Source organism: Manis pentadactyla, chromosome 10 (assembly GCF_030020395.1).
Source record: "Manis pentadactyla isolate mManPen7 chromosome 10, mManPen7.hap1, whole genome shotgun sequence".
NCBI classification, from domain to species: Eukaryota; Metazoa; Chordata; class Mammalia; order Pholidota; family Manidae; genus Manis; species Manis pentadactyla.
The window spans coordinates 24351350-24372882 of record NC_080028.1 but is presented as its reverse complement, the minus strand read 5'-3'; the positions used below and the strand labels follow the sequence as shown (position 1 = coordinate 24372882).

The window sequence follows — 21533 nt, the reverse complement described above, 5'->3', positions numbered from 1 at the left end:
ATTAAAGAATAAATGATAAATGGTTCATAAGACTCTAAACACCAGGTGTTGCTCAGCAGCACAGTATGAAGTGGTTTTAAGATGGGAAAAACTCGAGGTTGTACGAGGAAGCCTTCTCTTCTGTGTATATTTCATTAAAGAAAAACAAAAAACACATATTCTATTTACTAACTGTTAGGCTGGAGAAAGGAAAAACAAAGGCATGCAAACAGAACAGAGAGATGCCATAGGGGGAGAACAGACCAGACTCCAAAGTCCATGCCATATATGGAAAGGGGACACCCCTCCCTGAATTCCATCCTGATGTGCCAACTAAGACCCGGATGTCAGCCTCCTCCCTCTTGGAAAGAAAAAAGTTTCTAGTTGACTATTATGTCACCTTTAGCCAATCATACCTCTCAACACCCCCCCTAAGATAGTTTGCCCACTCCTCCCCCTCCTAATCCCTTATAAGCCCCCACCTCCCCAACCAGGTGTGACTTCTCTGGCCTCTGGCAAGAAGGCCACAGAACCTCACCCGGGGGTATTTAAATAAATTACCTGGCCCTTTGTTGCCTCTCTTTGACTGCTTATTCTGGCTAGAATTTATCTTACACTAACAGATATCTGATGTCCAAGTAACGTTGCCTCTAACTCTATGTATGGGTTTTATTGAGTCTTATTGAGTCTTATTATTACCACTTTACTACTCAACCAGCCCATCATTGTCCAAAAGATCTCAAAGTCTCTGATCACTCTCTTTCAAAGTATTTTTTTTTAAATCATGGTATTTGGACAATTATAAAGCAAATTTATGGAGATGTTTATTAAAACAGTCTCCCATCAAAGAGAAAATAAGAAAAGAAAAACAAACAAAAAAAGACTATAATTTGTACTTATTTATATTACATACTTAAGGTGTTTTACCTTTAAAATGTGCATTTATATACAATATACAATACAATAGCAATCTCTGGATCGGAAACTTTTGCCACAATAGGGGAAACAAGTGTAAATAGCTAGAGTTTTACCAAGTTTTATTCATCAGTGTTCTGTCATTCACTCAACAGATACTAATTTACACCAAGGAAAACAGATAAAAATCTCTCCTTCATGGAGCTTACTTTCTAGTGGAGGAAGAAACCTAGTAGGTATACTTCATGAACAAACTCCATTTTAACTGGTTTGATTAAAAGCTTACTTGATAACGTCATAGCTAAATAATATGGATTTTAATTTATATAAATAAGTTCTGAATAACAGCACTATCTTGAAGGCTTTCCACTTAGCCTCCAGGTAAGACTAATTAAATACTTAATTTTGCATTATCTCATTTAACCATTAGAGCAACTTATGTGATGCTGATGATTACTATTCCCATATTCCAAAAGAAAAAAACAATGCCTGACTAATTTGTCCAAGAGCACACAGTTTGTGGCAGAGGCAGAATTCTTAGCCATGAACCAGTCAGTCACATTCATTCATTCAGTACTTACTGAAGGCCCTCCAGTGAACAGGCACGACGGCAGAAGCTGGAGATATAGGATCCCTGCCCTCACCTACCTTACATTTTAGTGGAGTAGAACAAAAATAAACAAGCAAACGAACATACAAAATATGTTAAGTGCCAGGAAGAAAACATACAGGGGAAGTTAAAGAGAAAAGGACGGCCAAGGAAGGCCTCTCTGAGGAGGTCCCATTAAGCCCAGATTGGAAGGATAAAGGAAGAACTAATTGAACAAAATGAAGGAAAAGTGAACATTGCAGGAAACTGCATTAGCAAAAGTTCTGAGCAGGAATAACTACTTTAGGACTGAACTAAGAAATGAAGGACACCAGTATGGCCAGAACAGGGTTAATGAGTGAGAGAATACTTCTCTCTCTTGCCCAGTGTCTCGTCTCATTACCAGAGGCCAAATCACATAGCATCTTATAGGGAACCATAATTTACTGTCTAAACCGGCTCATTTTTGACAGTGAAAAGGAACTCTGTTAATAATATGATGTCAAGACCAGGACTGCCAAATGTAGACTAGACATACATTCTACTTTTACGGCATTGATAAGCACTTGGAACTTCATTCTTAATGCAATGGGAATCATTTAAAGGGTTTTAAGCAGGAGAATGGCCCAGTCTAGCTACTATGTATTTTAAGAAAACCATTCAAAATTTTATAAGGAGAAAAATATACAAGGAATGGATTGGAAGGGAGACAAGAATGAAAACAGGAAGGCCGGTTAGGAGTCTGGTAGGGTTGTCTGAGTAAGAGATGATACTCTGGACTAGGTTAGCGGCAGTAAAGAGGAAAGAGAATCGGTAGGTTTTCTTAGGGGTTGGCAGGAGAAATGATGAACAAATTCTAGCTTTCTGGCTTTGGCAATTATGTAGGTGGCACTATCATTTTGAAAAGGGAAAGACCAACTTAGAAGAATCTCCTTTCTCTTCGGGCTCAGTGGGATATTGAACTGGAGACATGTGCACACTGGACATTTAAAAAAATCAACTTCAAGGTCAAGGAGCTCATTATAGATACTATAGCTCATGATAGATACATAAAAAAACATTAACTGTAAAGTATCACCAGTGGCTCTGCAGCCTCAATTTATTCTCACAGACATTAGGCAGATGAATCAAAGCCCTCAACTAAATACCAGTTATTAGAATCCTAAGTATATTTTAAACTGCATGCCCTCCATCCTCCCAATGCAATTAATAGCTTAAACAATAAAGTCATTAGTTTGAATTTAAAATATTTTTCTATGCACTATTTCGCCTACTTTAGCAAATTCTAAACAAAGGAGCATCAGCAACATACAGTGATATATTTAAAATTTTTAAATATCAATACTGGACACTGTAGATATTAAACATTTCTGTAATCACAGAAGTCTATTGATGCTATTCTGGAGTCTCTAATACAGAAAACTATTAGTGTGAAATCATGTAAAACTGAAACAATAGCTTCTCCCAAGCCACTTGGACACCTGGTTGATTTCCAAAAAATTCACCACTGGATAACCTAAACCTTATTATTTAGATATTTTTAAACAGTTATATTCTACCATAAAATACAGAAGTTAATTCATTTAGATGAAATCAGATAGCAACAGTGCTAATGATTAAAAGTATCCATGTACTACCTTTGGGGGGTACTTTTAGTTGAAGAGTAAATATGAACTTTGATAGCATGGTGGGGGTATGATGAAACAAGAGACTCTTTTGGCTTCATCCACATTATACCGGTAATAAGCCCCTCCTAGTAGTAGCTCATACCTTGGTTAATGCCCTGTTCTTCAGATAAACCATTTAGTTAGGCATTGCTGAGTTACTATTTGCATAACTAGACAGGATGTTAACATGAGGTTGGCCAATGATTTACTCTCACTCTTACATTAAAGGCTTAGGAGGTTTTGAAAATGTACAACGCAAGGTGGGCTATGGATGATTCATTCAGTTCAACACCTGGGAAGAGGCCAAGGCCATCTATCGATGTGAGTTGATACAGGAAATACCTTCCTCCATTCTTACAGTGTTAATGATTTGTTCCAAAAATCTAAAGGTAAGAACAAGGCATAAAGTTTGAAATAATCAAGTAAGTACACTGGTAAAGCTTTTAATTGCTTTCCTACCGACTTGACTCCTTCATTAAAATGAAATTTCAGTGCATGGGAAAAAAAGGCACTTGGAAGGGACAGAATTGGAAAAAGTCTACTGTCTAGTAATAGAATGAATTCTTCCCATTCACTGATGTTGTACAAGGCAAGATGAGGAAGAGGGTAAGGAAAGGCAAATTGAGAACCTACTGTATAATGTGCACAATACTGGGCTCTTTTACATACTTTATTCCACTGATTCCTCACAACCTTAATGATGAATGGATATTTTATTCTCATTTTACAAAAGAGGAAAGCTAGACCCAAAAGGTTAAACTGTTTTCTAGAATTCACATAGCTGGTAAGAAAAGAATCTACTAAGCCAAAATAGAGACAGATGCTTAATATTTCCTTGGAGAGGTCCTATTTCTATTTAACTATGTCTATCAGAAAATATGTAAAATAGGCACAATTTGCTTGTCCTACAGATAATGTTCTGAGTTTTCCAAAACACAGGTTTAACTTTTTCTTTTCTCCCTGAAACTGTTTATATAATAGAGAGGTTCAGTTCATAGCAGCAAATGTACATGGAGTTTGTTCTGAGGTCATTTACTTATGCTCACTGTTATGTATGTGTGATGACAATATGGTTGAAACTCAACAAATTTGTTTGGGTTACCAAATTTTGTGTTATAATTTTTTTTAATGGATTACAAAGAACTTACCAAAATGTTAAAAGTTATGTGAGAAACAGCTGAAAGGGGAAGTAATTCCTCAAAACAAATTAGTAGTAAGAAGGGTTTTAGAAATGTTTCCAAAGCTGGAGATTTTTCACTCACAAATTAGGCCTCTAGGTTTCTGTTGTACCAAGTATAGAGCACAAAGGAATCATTTAGTGAATGTAAATCACCCTTAAGTGTAACCTACTTTCCATGTTATATGTATTTTTTAAAAGGAAAACTGAAAATCATGATATACTCTTAGAAACATAAATAGATGTGTATTTTGTGAACCTACCATTTCTCAGCAATTAAGTTTAAGACGATGTTAATAAAATTGCACTACCTAAGTAAATTCACACTTCAGTTTCTTTTTCATTGTTTTCTCCACCTCACCTCTTTCTTTTGTTAAGTCTTAATACCTTGCCAAAATACAACTGGGATAAAGTAGCGTTAAAAGCACTTTAACTGCCAATGAGTAATGAAACTTGTAAAAACTTGCAGGTACAAAGGAGTACGTGAGAAAAAAGAATACGCACTCAGACACATAATTGTTTCCCAACAGGTTCATTCAAGTTGACAATTATAAAAATTAGAAACAGAACTTTAAAAAGTTAGTCACAAAAATATATATTTTAAGTATCTTGTTTCTGGGAACTTATTCAGATAGAAAGAGAACAATTTTAAACACTGATCATGGCATTTTTTAAAACATTCCTAGTGCAAAATTCTACTGACAGCAGACATTTGCAAATGCCCAAGAAGAAATATTGTCACTTTAAAAGCTCTTTATTATGGAAATAGAAAGTTTGAAGACATTGGAGATACAGGTGTAAAGGCTGCATTTTTCAGAAATCATCTCGGTATACCACACATACATGAGACACATCTTAGATAACTTCTATATTCACATATATATCAAAGATACAGCCATGTATTAGAAAGCACATACATGTTAATTTAATTATTCTGAAAAATGTTTGACATACGGAAAGATGTAAAAGAGGATTATATTAGACCACAAAAAATATTAGCAGATACTTACAATATGCAAAAGTTTTAACACATCCACAAACCTGTAAAAAACAGCAATAAAAAGAAATGTTTAAAATGAGCCAATGGGGAAATAAATAATCTTCTGAATTATAAACTAGATACCTACACTTTTTCTGAGCTCATGATTTCCTTGGCAATATGATGGACTTTACTTTTAATTCCAGCATCTTCATCCTGTGAATAAAGTTGCATTAAGAAAGTCTGAACTCATAAGAGGATAATGAAGATCAGCTTTGAGTTAGTCAGATATAAATTCAAGCTCTGATACTTACAGGTTTCTGATTAGAACATATTTCACATTAAATATAACATCTCAAATGGCAAACGTAGAAACCAGATGCAGTTATTAAACCAGGACACAAGTAATTTAAGATGAGTGAATATTTAATAGGATTGCATAAGAGAACTTCACTCTAAGTAAAGCCATTCTAAATCACACAATTTAGAGCAGTCTGAAAAGGGCTTTTCTTCACAGTCCATACCAGATACAGGCCCACATCATTACAGCCACAGGCTTTCTCAGATTCCTTAAAATCTTGACATACTGAAGTCAAGGCAGTTTTATTCTATAGAGCTGAAATGAAACTCTTTTAATATGTACTTTTGTGTGAAAATTAAATGCTCTAGCAGGGACAAAAAAATGTACACTGTGGAAAGAAAAAAGGTGATTAGTCCCCTATACAGAATTTTATTGTTGTTAACAACCATTTGATCAATAAATATGAGAGATACCCTCTCAAAAAAAAAAAAAACCTGAAAGAGGCAAGGTTGTAGAAAAGGGCTGCCAGACAGGAGCTCTAGCCTTCAGTAGAATAACCCAGCTACTGATAAGGCATGGCCCAGCATGGAGGTAACAATTTTGGGGTAATAAATGCTCCAATAGCACTCCTTCTACCTGCTAATCTCTTGAAAGTATTTTGCGTGGGTCAATTCCACCCCATGCTCAAGGGCAGAGCAAATCATACAGATCAGATTTGTGGGCACACAGCAGGGAGGAAAAGGGTGTATCTCAAAGGTCAGTGGAGACTAGAAGACCCCAGCTGGTTATCACTACCTCTATGGTTCCTCCTTCCAACCATCCTTCTAAAGGCTACCAGAATTAAATTTCTACCTTATAAATAGCACCACATCACTCCTTTGCTCACAACCTTTCAATGGCTCCTGATTATCCTCAGGATAAAACCTGATTTCATGAGTGTGGCACTTGCATTTCCCATCCCCCCCAACCCCTTAACCCCTTTTTACTCATTCCTCGCATGGATATGTTAATCTGACCAAATACATAATCTCCCACGTATGCTATGCTATTTTCTAATTCAATATCTTTAAGATGCTTTTTCAGAGTCTGAAACAGCCTTCCCGACTCAACTCCATCCCCTGATCTGAAAAACTTCCATGATCCCTTTGGAAGGTAGGTACTCTTTTATGATTCCATGAAGAGGAAATACTGAATGCTGCATAAGATCACAGACTCTGAAGACCAACTGCTTGAATTTAACTCCCAGCTCTTCTGTGTTCAAGCTATGTGTCTTTGGACAAATTTTCTAGCTTCTTTGTGCCTCAGTTTCCCCATCTACCAAATGTGGATAATAACAATAGCACCTGCCTCATCAGGTTACTGTGAACATTAAAAGAGATAAAACTTAAAAAAAAAAAGGTGATTAGGAATGAGGCCTCAATATTTAGGAGAGATTACTGTTCTGGTTGTTTTCATTTAAATACTGATACAGTGGTCTTCAACTATAGGGTGTTACAGAAAATAAGAGGAGTTTCTCTCCATCTCAATTCTGGTGAAACGATCTGAACACTACAGTTCCACAGGGAAGGGCAAAAGAGAGTAAACAAGAAACTAGCAACTATAACATTTTACATATTACACCAATGGTGAATATTATGACTCTTGCCATAAAAGGAAAATGTGTTGATGCTTTTGTTGACAAAATGTCAGATATGATTTCAGGAAAAGGTCTCTTTGCATTCAAGCCAGCACTGGCAATGCCAGTATGGACCCAGATATTCTGTGCTGCCCAGGGTGCAGATGGACAAGACAAGGTCACAACATGATAACAAGTGACCATGATAGCCCAGCAGAGAGTCACTAATGAAATGACACAAGAAGAAGAATGGTAGGGACTTCTCATAGTTTTTTTTAAAAAATCATGGTAGTGAAGTAGTCTTCTAAATGGAAATCATGGATCATCCTAGCTTACCTGAGCATCACTGTGATGGGTCAAGAACTATCTGAGTTCATTTTTTTGGAAAAAAATTGTTTTTACCTGCCTCCAGAATTTCAGTGTCAGAAGCAAGGTATAAAAAGAGAGGAACAATAAATGAAGGTGTTCTGAAAATTAATTTTAATGATTTTTAAATGAGTTTTTAAAAGTATGTCTGTTTATGACCTGTACATACAGTAAAACCCTTTTATTTACTTACTTCAGCATTGGTGATGTTCAAGTGAGTAAATGGGGAGAGGATTCCTCAAGGTTTTATGGCAAATTTAGATTTTTTGGATTATAATCACTTCAATACTCATAAGATGTCAGAGAGATGTAGTAAATATAATGGAAAACTTGATATTCAGATTAATTTTTCACATTCATATTGAAATCCACTGGGTTACAAAAGGTAGTTGACCTCATGGAAATGAGATCAAACATAAGGAAAATATAAAGCGAGAATTAGAGAGCAGAATCCCAAAGAAGACCTACTTAAAACACATCTGCCAAGATTTAAAGTTGATTATTAGCAAAGTTGGGAAGAAAACCAGTTTCTAGTATCTAATCTAGAAATTCTTCTATTCACCCTGAATCTCCAGTTATCTGCTGGCGATCATGACACATGCTTACAAACACTGACTGCTTAACACACACCAACATGTATCTCCTCCCCAACCCTCAAGATTTAACAAATCCAAACATTCTGCAATATTCGGTTAAAGTTTTTTATGAAATAAATATATGTAACAGTAAAGACGCAAATACATACAGAATTAAAGTTTCCCTTCTCCTCCAGAAGTAAACACTGATCTTACAGTGTTTTCCTATTTTACTATACTTCTGTTTCCTTATTTTACTACAGAAGAATTTATAAACAATATCATGCAATCCTCACTCTTCCATCAGAATACAGTTATGCAAAAAATATTCAAAGTAGACTATGAAACCAATTACTTAAAAAAACAATCCTTAAAGAACAACTCATTATTAATTCAGAGTGCAGAATAGTCCAGTTTAAGAAGCCTGGGATTTTGCGTTGCTACTTGACATTAGCTCCCAAACTCCACCTTTAAAGGCACAATAAGATAGCTGAATCTGACTTCTATCTACATTATCTTTCCTTTTTTCTAAGACAAATTGTTAAATAATTGTGAATAACAGGTTGCATAAGTTTTGGTTAACTGAGCAAGATGGAGCATAAGATACTCAACTCGATTCAACCACATTTTTTTTTGGTATCATTAATATAAAATCACATGAGCAACACTGTGGTTACTAGATTCCCCCAATTATCAAGTCCCCACCACATATCCCATTACAGTTACTGTTCATCAGCGTAGTAAGATGCTATAGAGTCACTACTTGTCCTCTCTGTGCTATAGTACCTTAACCGTGTGCACCCCTACATTATGTGTGCTAATCATAATGTCCCTTATTCCCCTTCTCCCTGCCTTCCCACCCACCCTCCCCAGTCCCTTTCCCTTTGGTAACTGTTAGTCCATTCTTGGGTTCTGTGAGTCTGCTGCTGTTTTGTTCCTTCAGTTTTTCTTTGTTCTTATGCTTCACAGATGAGTGAAACTATTTGGTACTTGTCTTTCTCCACCTGGACTATTTCACTGAACATAATACCCTCTAGCTCCATCCATGTTGTTGCAAATGGTAGGATTTGTTTTCTTCTTATGGCTGAATAATATTCCATTGTGTATATGTACCACATCTTCTTTATCCATTCATCTGCTGATGGACAGACGCTTAGGTTGCTTCCAGTTTTTGGCTATTGTAAATAGTGCTGCAATAAACATAGGGGTACATATGTCTTTTTGAAACTGGGATCCTACATTCTTAGGGTAAATTCCTAGGAGTGGAATTCCTGGGTCAAATGGTATTTCTGTTTTTAGTTTTTTGAGAACCTCCATATTGCTTTCCACAATGGTTAAGCTAGTTTACATTCCCACCAGCAGTGTAGGAGGATTCCCCTTTCTCTGCATCCTCGCCAGCATTTGTTGTTCCTCGTATTTTCTATGTTGGCCACCCTAACTGGTGTGAGGTGATACCTCATTGTGGTTTTAATTTGCATTTCCCTGATAATTAGCGATGTGGAGCATTTTTTCATGTGCCTGTTGGCCATCTGAATTTCTTCTTTGGAGAACTGTCTGTTCAGATCCTCTGCTCATTTTTTAATAGGGTTATTTGCTTTTTGCGTGCTGAGGAGTATGAGTTCTTTATATATTTTGGATGTTAACCCCTTCTTGGACATGTCATTTACAAATATAGTCTCCCATACTGTAGGATGCCTTTTTGCTTTGCTGATGGTGTCCTTTGCTGTACAGAAGCTTTTTAGCATGATGTGGTCCCAAGTTTTCATTTTTTGCCTGTTTCCCTTGCCTGAGGATATGCGTTCAGGAAAAAGTTGCTCATGTTTATATTCAAGAGATTTTTGTCTATGTTTTCTTCTAAGAGTTTTATCTTTTCATGACTTACATTCAGGTCTTTGATTCATTTTGAGTTTACTTTTGTGTATGGGGTTAGACAATAATCTAGTTTCACTCTCTTCCATGTAGCTGTCCAGTTTTGCCAACACCAGCTGTTGAAGAGGCCGTCATTTCCCCATTGTATATCCATGGCTCCTTTATCATATATTAATTGACCATATATGCTTGGGTTTATATCTGAGTTCTCTAGTCTGTTCCATTGGTCTGTGGCTCTGTTCTTGTGCCAGTACCAAATTGTCTTGATTACTGTGGCTTTGTAGTAGAGTGTGAAGTCGGGGAGCGTAATCCCTCCCCCACTTCATTCTTTCTTCTCAAGATTGCTTTGGCTATTTGGGGTCTTTTGTGATTCCATATGTATTTTAGAACTATTTGCTCTAGTTTGTTGAAGAATGCTGTTAGTATTTTGCTAGGGATTGCAATGAATCTTCCATTCACCCACCTTTTAAACTGCGCATAGCTAACATTCCTCAGGAAGTAATCCTAAGTATAGCTTGATCTTGGAGATCATGTTTCAGTCAAGTGCTTAGACCATGACTGTTGGCACGCACACATACACATGGATAATTGTTATTCTGAAAAATACTTTAGCAAATCAATGCTTTTTTACTATAATGGGTTTTTCTGTATCATCTGTAGGTAGAAATTTTAGTATTTGTAAAATACAGTATGTCTTTTCAACATTAGAAAGCCAGAAGAAACGCATTATAAATTTAAAACAGAAAGCCAAACCATTGGAAGAACTGAAATAAGGGTGTTATAGGTGTAATTAGTAAATCATACTGGACTAGGATGAGTCCCTAATCTCTGACTGGTCTCCTGGTAAGAAGAAAAGAAGAGACACAGAGACACACATGTGAAGGGAGCATGCCATGTGCCAATGGAGGCAAAAACTAAAGTGCTGCACTCCAAGGACTGTGGGCAAACCCCTAGTAGGAGGTAAGGAAAGAGTCTCCCCTACCAGTTTCAGAGGGAACATGGCCTTGCCAACACCTTGATTTTGAACTTCTGGCCTCCAAATCTGTGAAACAATAAATTATTGTTGTTTTAAGCCACTCAGTTCATGGTGCTTTGCAACAGCAGGGTAACTAGTAAAACCTATCACAAACACAATCACAGAAATATATATGATGTTGTTTAATGTGTATAAATTCTCCTCACTTGTGAAGTACTTTTGCAACTAATGTCCAGTTTGGGTCTGGGACATATTATTGCCACATTGTATAAACTGAAAAAAATGAGGATCAAAGAATTTATACAAGAAACTCTCTTCCTATGCTTCTACAACAAAGACTTTTTCTTTCAGAAATTGTCGGGACCTTCTTTCCTTAGGTTGCCAGAAAGCCAAATGTGTCATCTGTACTTGGCCAGTATGTATGTATACAGGACTCCTATGGCTAAATAATTTTCACCAATGAAAATAAACCCACAGTAAAAGTAGCAGATCAATTAATTATCAACCAAGTACAAAATTAAAACAAAAGCAAAACCAGGTATACACAGAATCAATCAAGGGATACATAAAAAGTATAGATTATGACATCTAATACATAAAATGTGAAGGAGGAGGAAGAATAAAAAATAAGTATTTTTAGACTGTGTTTGAATTAGAGCAATCAGCCACTTAATATAGACTGTTAGCTAATCAGGAAGCTATCCTTGAATAATATGATAGCCACAAACCTAAAGCCTATAAAAAATTTAAAAAGAGGAATACAATCACAATACTAAAGAAAACCATCAAATAACAAGAGAAGAGATAAGAGAGGAAGAAAGGGACACAGAAGAACTACAAAACCAATCAGAAAACAATGAACAAAATGGCAATTAAGTATGTCTCTATCAATCCATACCTTAAATGTAAAAAGACTGGATGCACCAATCAAAAGATATAGGGTGGCAGAATGGATAAAGAAAGAAGATCCATCTATAGGCTGCCTACAAGAGACTCATTTCAGACTAAAAGGCATACACAGACTAAAGTGAAGGGATGGAAAAAGATATTTCATGCAAATAATAGGGAGAAAAAAGGAGTATCAGAACTTACATCAGACAAAATAGATTTCAAAACAAAGAAAATAAGAGTAGACAAAGAAGGACATTACATAATGATAAAAAGGTCAGTCCAACAAGAGGATATCACCATTATAAGTATCTACACACCCAACATACAAGCACCTAATATGTAAAACAAATACTAACAGAATTAAAGGGGGAAACAGACTGCAACTCATTCATTTTAGGAGACTTAACACACCACTCACATCAACAGACAGAGCAACAGACAGAAAATAAATAAGAAAACATGTACTGAACAATACATTCAGATGGACTTAATAGGTATCAGAACATTCCATCTAAAAGCAGCAGGACACACATTTTTCTCAAGTGTACGTGGAACATTCTAAGGAATAGAACACATACTACACTACAAAAACAGCCCCAAATAAATTTAAAAGACTAAAATTGTATCAAGTAACTTCTCAGACCACAGTGGTATAAAACTATAAATAAATTACACAAAGAAAACAAAAAAGCCTACAAATATGTGGAGGCTAAACAACATGCTTCTAAATAATCAATGGATCAAATTAAAATATAAATCAAGTAATATATAGAGACAAATAAAACAAAAATTCAACAATTCAAATTTTGTGGGACACTGCAAAAGCAGATCTAAGAGGAAAGTACATAGCAATACAAGCCTACCTCAACAAACAAGAACAATCTCAAATAAACAGTCAAAACTCACAACTAAAGAAACTAGAAAAAGAACAAATGAAACTCAAAGTTAGTAGAAGGGGGAACATAATAAAGATCAGAACAAAAATAAATAAAATGGAAAAGAATAATACAATAGAAAAAAAATCAAAGAAACCAAGAGCTGGCTCTTTGAGAAACTAAACAAAATAGTTAAACCCCTAGCCAAACTTATCAAGAAAAAAGAGAACACACATAAACAAATCTGAAAAGAAAAAGGAATAATCACAATGGATACCACAGAAATACAAGAATTATTAGAGAATACTATGAAAAATTACATGCCAATAAATTGGCAACCTAGAAAAAATGGACAATCTCCTAGAAAAATACAACTTTCCAAGACTGACCCAAGAAGAAACAGAAAATCTGAACAGACCAATTACCAGCAATGAAACTGAATTGGTAATCAAAAAACTCCACCAAACATTCTACCATCCTTCTTAAAGTATTCCAAAAAGTGTAAGAGGGAATAATTCTAAACTCACTCTATGAGGCCATCATCACTCTAATACCAAAACCAGACAAAGACACCACAAAAAAAGAAAATTACAAACCAATATCCCTGATGAACACAGATGCAAAAATCCTCTACAAAATATTAGCAAACTGAATTCTAAAATACATCAAAAGGATCACCCATCACAATCAGGTGGGATTTATTCGAGGGATGCAAGAATGGTATATTTGTAAATCGATCAATGTGATATACAACATGAACAAAAAAGGATAAAAACCACATGATTATCTCCATAGATGCTGAAAAACATTGGACAAAATTCAACATCCATTTATGATAAAAACTCTCAACAAAGTGGGTATAGAGGGAACATATCTCAAAATAATAAAGGTCATAGAGGACAAACTCACAAATAACATCATACTTCATGTCAAAAAGCTGAAAGCTTTTTCTCTAATATCAAGAATAAGAGAAGGATGTCTACTCTCATCACTATTATTCAACATAGAACTGGAGGTCCTAGTTATGGCAATCAGGCAACACAAAGAATTAAAAGGCTTCCAAATTGGTAAGGAAGAAGTTAAGTTGTTACTATTTGCAGATAACGAGATGTTATACATAGAAAAACCTAAAGATTCCACCAAAAAAAAATATTAGAACTAATAACTGTATTCAGCAAAGCTGCAGGATAAAAAAATAATACACAGAAATCTGTTGCATTCTTATATACTAACAATGAACTAGCAGAAAGAGAAATCAGGTAAACAATTCCATTTACAATTGCATAAAAAAGAATGAAATACATAGGAATAAACTTAACCAAGGAGGTGTAAGGCCGGTACTCTGAACACTGTAAGACACTCAAGAGAGAAATTAAAGACACAAATAAATTTAAATCTATACTCATGGACAGAAAGAATTGATACTGTCAAAATGCTTCCCTGCACAAAACAATTTACAGATTCAATGCAGTCCTTATCAAAATACCAACAGTATTTTTCAATGAACTAGGAAGACATAGTTCTAAAATTCATATGGAATTACGAAAGACCCCAAATAGCCAAAGCAATCCTGAGAAAGAAGAACAAAGCTGGGGGCATTATGCTCCCTGACTTCAAGCTCTATTACAAAGCTACAGTAATCAAAACACTATGGTACTGGCACAAGAACAGACCCACAGATCAATGAAACAGAACAAAGAGCCTAGATATAAACCCACAGATATATGGTCAATTCATATATGATAAAGGAGCCAAGATTATATAATGGGAAAAATACAGCCTCCTCAATAACTGGTGTTGGAAAACTGAACAGCTACATGAAAGAGAATGAAACTGGATTACTGCCTAAGCCCATACACAAAAGTAAACTGTAAATGGATTAAAGAGCTAAATGTAAAATACGAAATCATGAACTCTTAGAGGAAAACATAGGCAAAATCCCTTGAATATAAACATGACCAATTGTTTCCTGAACATATCTTGTCAGAGGCAAGGGGAATGAACAAGTGAGTGGGACTACATCAAACTAAAAAGCTTCTGTACAGCAAAGGACACCATCAGCAGAACAAAAAGCAACCTACAGTATGGGAAAATATATTTATAAACAATTTATCTCATAAGTGGTTAAAATCCAAAATGTATAAAAATCTCATACACCTAAATAAGCCAAATAAAAAATGGGAAGACTCAAACAGACATTTCTCCAAAGAAATACAGATGGCCAACAAGCAAATGAAAAGATGCTCCACAACACTAATCATCAGGGAAAGGCAAATCAAAATCACAGTGAGATATCACCTCACACCAGTTAGAATGGCCACTATCCAAAAGATGAGAAATAACAAGTGTTGGCGAGGATGTGGAGAAATGGGAACCCTCCTACACTGTTGGAGGGAATGTAAATTGGTACAACCACTGTGGAAAGAAGTATGGAGATGCCTCAAAAAAATAAAAATAGAAATAACTTTTGACTCAGTAATTCCACTTCTAGGAATTTAACCAAAGAAAACAAAATCCGTGATTAAAAAAGATACACGGGGGGGGGCGGAAGATGGCGGCGTGAGTAGAGCAGCGGAAATCTCCTCCCAAAACAACATACATCTATGAATATATAACAAAGACAACCCTTCCTAGAATAAAGACCAGAGGACACAGGACAATATCCAGACCACATCCGCACCTGAGAGAACCCAGCGCCTCGCGAAGGGGGTAAGATACAAGCCCCGGCAACGCGGGAGACGAGCGCCCCTCCCCCCAGCTCCCGGCGGGAGAAGAATAGGCAGAGGGGGAGGGTGACGGAGCCCAGGGCTGCCGAACACCCAGCCCCAGATATCCAGGCCAGAGTGCAGGGCCCTCGATACTAGGAAAACAGGGCAGCAAGAACAGTGAGCGGTCACTGGAGGCCGGGTGTCGAAGGACATAAGAAAAGCGCGTGACCATTTTTTTGTTTGTTTGTTTGCTTTCTTGCTTTTTTGCTGTTCTGTTTTAGCGAGCGCTTTTTGGAAGTCTTAAAGGGATAGGGAGCCCAATACTAGGGAAACAGGGCAGCAAGACCGGTGAGCAGAGGCCTGAGGCTGGCATCGGAGAATAAAGAAAAACAAGCGGCCACTTTTTTTTTTTAATTTTTTTTTTCTTTTTTCTTTTGTGGTCGTTGATTTGTTCCGGCGGGTGCTTTTTGAAAGTCTTAAAGGGGCAGGGCGGGTCACTTAATCCAGAGGTAGGGAATCCGGGGATCTCTGGGCACCCTAACCCCTGGGCTGCAGGGAGCAGGGAGGCCCCTTACAGAGATAAATAGCCTCCCAGCCTCTCCCCCTCCAACGCGACTCCACCACTTTGGAGCAGAGGCCCGAGCCAGGCCACGCCCACAGCAACAGCGGAGATTAACTCCATAGCAGCCGGGCAGGAAGCAGAAACCCTGTCTGCGCGCAGCTGCGCAGCACAAGCCACTAGAGGTCGCTGTTCTCCCAGGAGAGGAGGGCCACAAACCAACAAGAAAGGAAGTCCTTCCAGCCGTCACTCGTCCCAGCTCTGCAAACTATTCCTATCACCATGAAAAGGCAAAGCTACAGGCCGACAAAGATCACAGAGACAACACCAGAGAAGGAGACAGACCTAACCAGTCTTCCTGAAAAAGAATTCAAAATAAGAATCATAAACATGCTGACAGAGATACAGAGAAATACGCAAGAGAAATGGGTTGAAGTCCGGAGGGAGATCACAGATGCCAGAAAGGAGATCGCAGAAATGAAACAAACTCTGGAAGGGTTTATAAGCAGAATGGATAGAATGCAAGAGGCCATTGATGGAATTTAAATCAGAGAACAGGAATGCATAGAAGCTGACATAGAGAGAGACAAAAGGATCTCCAGGAATGAAACAATATTAAGAGAACGGTGTGACCAATCCAAAAGGAACAATATCCGTATTATAGGGGTCCCAGAAGAAGAAGAGAGAGGAAAAGAGATGGAAAGTATCTTAGAAGAAATAATTGCTGAAAACTTCCCCAAACTGGGGGAGGAAATAATCGAACAGACCACGGAAATACACAGAACCCCCAACAGAAAGGATCCAAGAAGGACAACACCAAGACACATAATAATTAAAATGGCAAAGATCAAGGACAAAGAAAGAGTTTTAAAGGCAGCTAGAGAGAAAAAGGTCACCTATAAAGGAAAACCCATCAGGCTAACATCAGATTTCTCAACAGAAACCCTACAGGCCAGAAGAGAATGGCATGATATATTTAATACAATGAAACAGAAAGGCCTTGAACCAAGGATACTGTATCCAGCAGGACTATCATTCAAATATGATGGTGGGATTAAACAATTCCCAGACAAGCAAAAGCTGAGGGAATTTGCTTTCCACAAACCACCTCTACAGAACATCTCACAGGGACTGCTCTAGATGGGAGCACTCCAAGAAAGTGCACAGCACAAAACACCCAACATATGAAGAATCGAGGAGGAGGAACAAGAAGGGAGAGAAGAAAAGAATCTCCAGACAGTGTATATAACAGCTCAATAAGCGAGCTAAGTTAGGCAGTAAGGTACTAAAGAGGCTAACCTTGAACCTTTGGTAACCACGAATTTAAAGCCTGCAATGGCAATAAGTACATATCTTTCAATAGTCACCCTAAATGTTAATGGGTTGAATGCACCAATCAAAAGACACAGAGTAACAGAATGGATAAAAAAGCAAGACCCATCTATATGCTGCTTACAAGAAACTCACCTCAAACCCAAAGACATGTACAGACTAAAAGTCAAGGGATGGAAAAACATATTTCAAGCAAACAACAGTGAGAAGAAAGCAGGGGTTGCAGTACTAATATCAGACAAAATAGACTTCAAAACAAAGAAAGTAACAAGAGATAGAGAAGGATACTACATAATGATAAAGGGCTCAGTCAAACAAGAGGATATAACCATTCTAAATATATATGCACCCAACATAGGAGCACCAGCATATGTGAAACAAATACTAACAGAACTAAAGGGGGATATAGACTGCAATGCATTCATTCTAGGAGACTTCAACACACCACTCACCCCAAAGGATAGATCCACTGGGCAGAAAATAAGTAAGGACACGGAAGCACTGAACAACACAGTAGAGAAGATGGACCTAATAGACATCTATAGAAGTCTACATCCAAAAGCAACAGGATATACATTCTTCTCAAGTGCACATGGAACATTCTCCAGAATAGACCACATACTAGGCCACAAAAAGAGCCTCAGAAAATTCCAAAAGATTGAAATCCTACCAACCAACTTTTCAGACCACAAAGGCATAAAACTAGAAATAAACTGTACAAAGAAAGCAAAGAGGCTCACAAACACATGGAGGCTTAACAACACACTCCTAAATAATCAATGGATCAATGACCAAATCAAAATGCAGATCCAGCAATATATGGAAACAAAGGACAACAACAACACTAAGCCCCAACTTCTGTGGGACACAGCAAAAGCAGTCTTAAGAGGAAAGTATATAGCAATCCAAGCATATTTAAAAAAGGAAGAGCAATCCCAAATGAATGGTCTAATGTCACAATTATCGAAATTGGAAAAAGAAGAACAGATGAGGCCTAAAGTCAGCAGAAGGAGGGACATAATAAAGATCAGAGAAGAAATAAATAAAATTGAGAAGAATAAAACAATAGCAAAAATCAATGGAACCAAGAGCTGGTTCTTCGAGAAAATAAACAAAATAGATAAGCCTCTAGCCAGACTTATTAAGAAGAAAAGAGAGTCAACACAAATCAACAGTATCAGAAACAAGAAAGGAAAAATTACGACGGACCGCACAGAAATACAAAGAATTATTAGAGACTACTATGAAAACCTATATGCTAATAAGCTGGGAAACCTAGGAGAAATGGACAACTTCCTAGAAAAATACAACCTTCCAAGATTGACCCAGGAAGAAACAGAAAATCTAAACAGACCAACTACCAGCAACGAAATTGAAGCGGTAATCAAAAAACTACCAAAGAACAAAACCCCCGGGCCAGATGGATTTACCTCAGAATTTTATCAGACATACAGGGAAGACATAATACCCATTCTCCTTAAAGTTTTCCAAAAAATAGAGGAGGAGGGGATACTCCCAAACTCATTCTATGAAGCTAACATCACCCTAATACCAAAACCAGGCAAAGACACCACCAAAAAAGAAAACTACAGACCAATATCCCTGATGAACGTAGATGCAAAAATACTCAACAAAATTTTAGCAAACCGAATTCAAAAATACATCAAAAGGATCATACACCATGACCAAGTGGGATTCATCCCAGGGATGCAAGGATGGTACAACATTCAAAAGTCCATCAACATCATCCACCACATCAACAAAAAGAAAGACAAAAACCACATGATCATCTCCATAGATGCTGAAAAAGCATTTGACAAAGTTCAACATCCATTCATGATAAAAACTCTCAGCAAAATGGGAATAGAGGGCAAGTACCTCAACATAATAAAGGCCATCTATGATAAACACACAGCCAACATTATATTGAACAGCGAGAAGCTGAAAGCATTTCCTCTGAGATCAGGAACTAGGCAGGGATGCCCACTCTCTCCACTGTTATTTAACATAGTACTGGAGGTCTTAGCCACGGCAATCAGACAAAGCAAAGAAATACAAGGAATCCAGATTGGTAAAGAAGAAGTTAAACTGTCACTATTTGCAGATGACATGATGCTGTACATAAAAAAAAATAAAGACTCCACCCCAAAACTACTAGAACTGATATCGGAATACAGCAAAGTTGCAGGATACAAAATCAACACACAGAAATCTGTGGCTTTCCTATACACTAACAAGAACCAACAGAAAGAGAAATCAGGAAAACAACTCCATTCACAATTGCATCAAAAATAATAAAATACCTAGGAATAAACTTAACCAAAGAAGTGAAAGACTTATACTCTGAGAACTACAAGTCACTCTTAAGAGAAATTAAAGGGGACACTAACAGATGGAAACTCATCCCATGCTCGTGGCTAGGAAGAATTAATATCGTCAAAATGGCCATCTTGCCCAAAGCAATATACAGATTTGATGCAATCCCTATGAAACTACCAGCAACATTCTTCAATGAACTGGAACAAATAATTCAAAAATCATATGGAAACACCAAAGACCCCGAATAGCCAAAGCAATCCTGAGAAAGAAGAATAAAGTAGGGGGCATCTCACTCCCCAACTTCAAGCTCTACTATAAAGCCATAGTAATCAAGAAAATTTGGTACTGGCACAAGAGCAGAGCCACAGACCAATGGAACAGACTAGAGAATCCAGACATTAACCCAGACATATATGGTCAATTAATATTTGATAAAGGAGCCATGGACATACAATGGCGAAATGACAGTCTCTTCAACAGGTGGTGCTGGCAAAACTGGACAGCTAAATGTAGGAGAATGAAACTGGACCATTGTCTAACCCCATATACAAAAGTAAACTCAAAATGGATCAAAGACCTGAATGTAAGCCATGAAACCATTAAACTCTTGGAAGAAAACATAGGCAAAAACCTCTTAGACATAAACATGAGTGACCTCTTCTTGAACATATCTCCCCGGGCAAGGAAAACAACAGCAAAAATGAGTTAAGTGGGACTATATTAAGCTGAAAAGCTTCTGTACAGCAAAAGACACCATCAATGGAACAAGAAGGATCCCTACAGTATGGGAGAATATATTTGAAAATGACACATCCGATAAAGGCTTGACGTCCAGAATATATAAGGAGCTCACACGCCTCAACAAACAAAAAACAAATAACCCAATTAAAAAATGGGCAGAGGAACTGAACAGACAGTTCTCCAAAAAAGAAATACAGATGGCCAACAGACACATGAAAAGATGCTCCACATCGCTAATTATCAGAGAAATGCAAATTAAAACTACAATGAGGTATCACCTCACACCAGTAAGGATGGCTGCCATCCAAAAGACAAACAACAACAAATGTTGGCGAGGCTGTGGAGAAAGGGGAACCCTCCTACACTGCTGCTGGGAATGTAAGTTAGTTCAACCATTGTGGAAAGCAGCATGTAGGTACATCAAAATGCTCAAAACGGACTTACCATTTTACTCAGGAACTGCACTCCTAGGAATTTACCCTAAGAATGCAGCAATCAAGTATGAGAAAGATCAGTGCACTCCTATGTTTATCGCAGCACTATTTACAATAGCCAAGAATTGGAAGCAACCTAAATGTCCATCGATAGATGAATGGATAAAGAAGATGTGGTACATATACACAATGGAATACTACTCAGCCATAAGAAAAGGGCAAATCCAATCATTTGCAGCAACATGGATGGAGCTGGAGGGTATTATGCTCAGTGAAACAAGCCAAGCGGAGAAAGAGAAATACCAAATGATTTCACTTATCTGTGGAATATAAGAACAAAGGAAAAACTGAAGGAACAAAACAGCAGCAGAATCACAGAACTCAAGAATGGACTAACAGGTACCAAAGGGAAAGGGACTGGGGAGGATGGGTGGGTAGGGAGGGATAAGGGGGGGGAGAAGTAGGGGGGTATTAAGATTAACATGCATGGGGGGTAGGAGAAAAGGGAGGGCTGTACAACACAGAGAAGGCAAGTAGTGATTCTACAACATTTTGCTATGCTGATGGACAGTGACTGTAAAGGGGTTTATAGGGGAGACCTGGTATAGGGGAGAGCCTAGTAAACATATTATTCGTCATGTAAGTGTAGAGTAGTGATACCAAAAA

At 37.3% G+C, this 21533-nt stretch overlaps 1 protein-coding gene across 5 annotated transcripts in view; it reads right to left on the bottom strand.

Moving 5' to 3' along the window:
- FGD6 (FYVE, RhoGEF and PH domain containing 6) overlaps nt 1-21533 on the bottom strand; it is a 119181-nt gene that overhangs the window by 54858 nt on the left and 42790 nt on the right. For all 5 annotated transcript variants that reach the window (XM_057486498.1, XM_036890986.2, XM_036890991.2 and 2 more), the window contains exons 4-5: nt 5455-5522; nt 5338-5368 (exon numbers count right to left, since the gene is read on the bottom strand). In XM_057486498.1, the coding sequence (XP_057342481.1) occupies nt 5338-5368; nt 5455-5522 (99 nt within the window). The remainder of the gene's footprint in view (nt 1-5337; nt 5369-5454; nt 5523-21533) is intronic.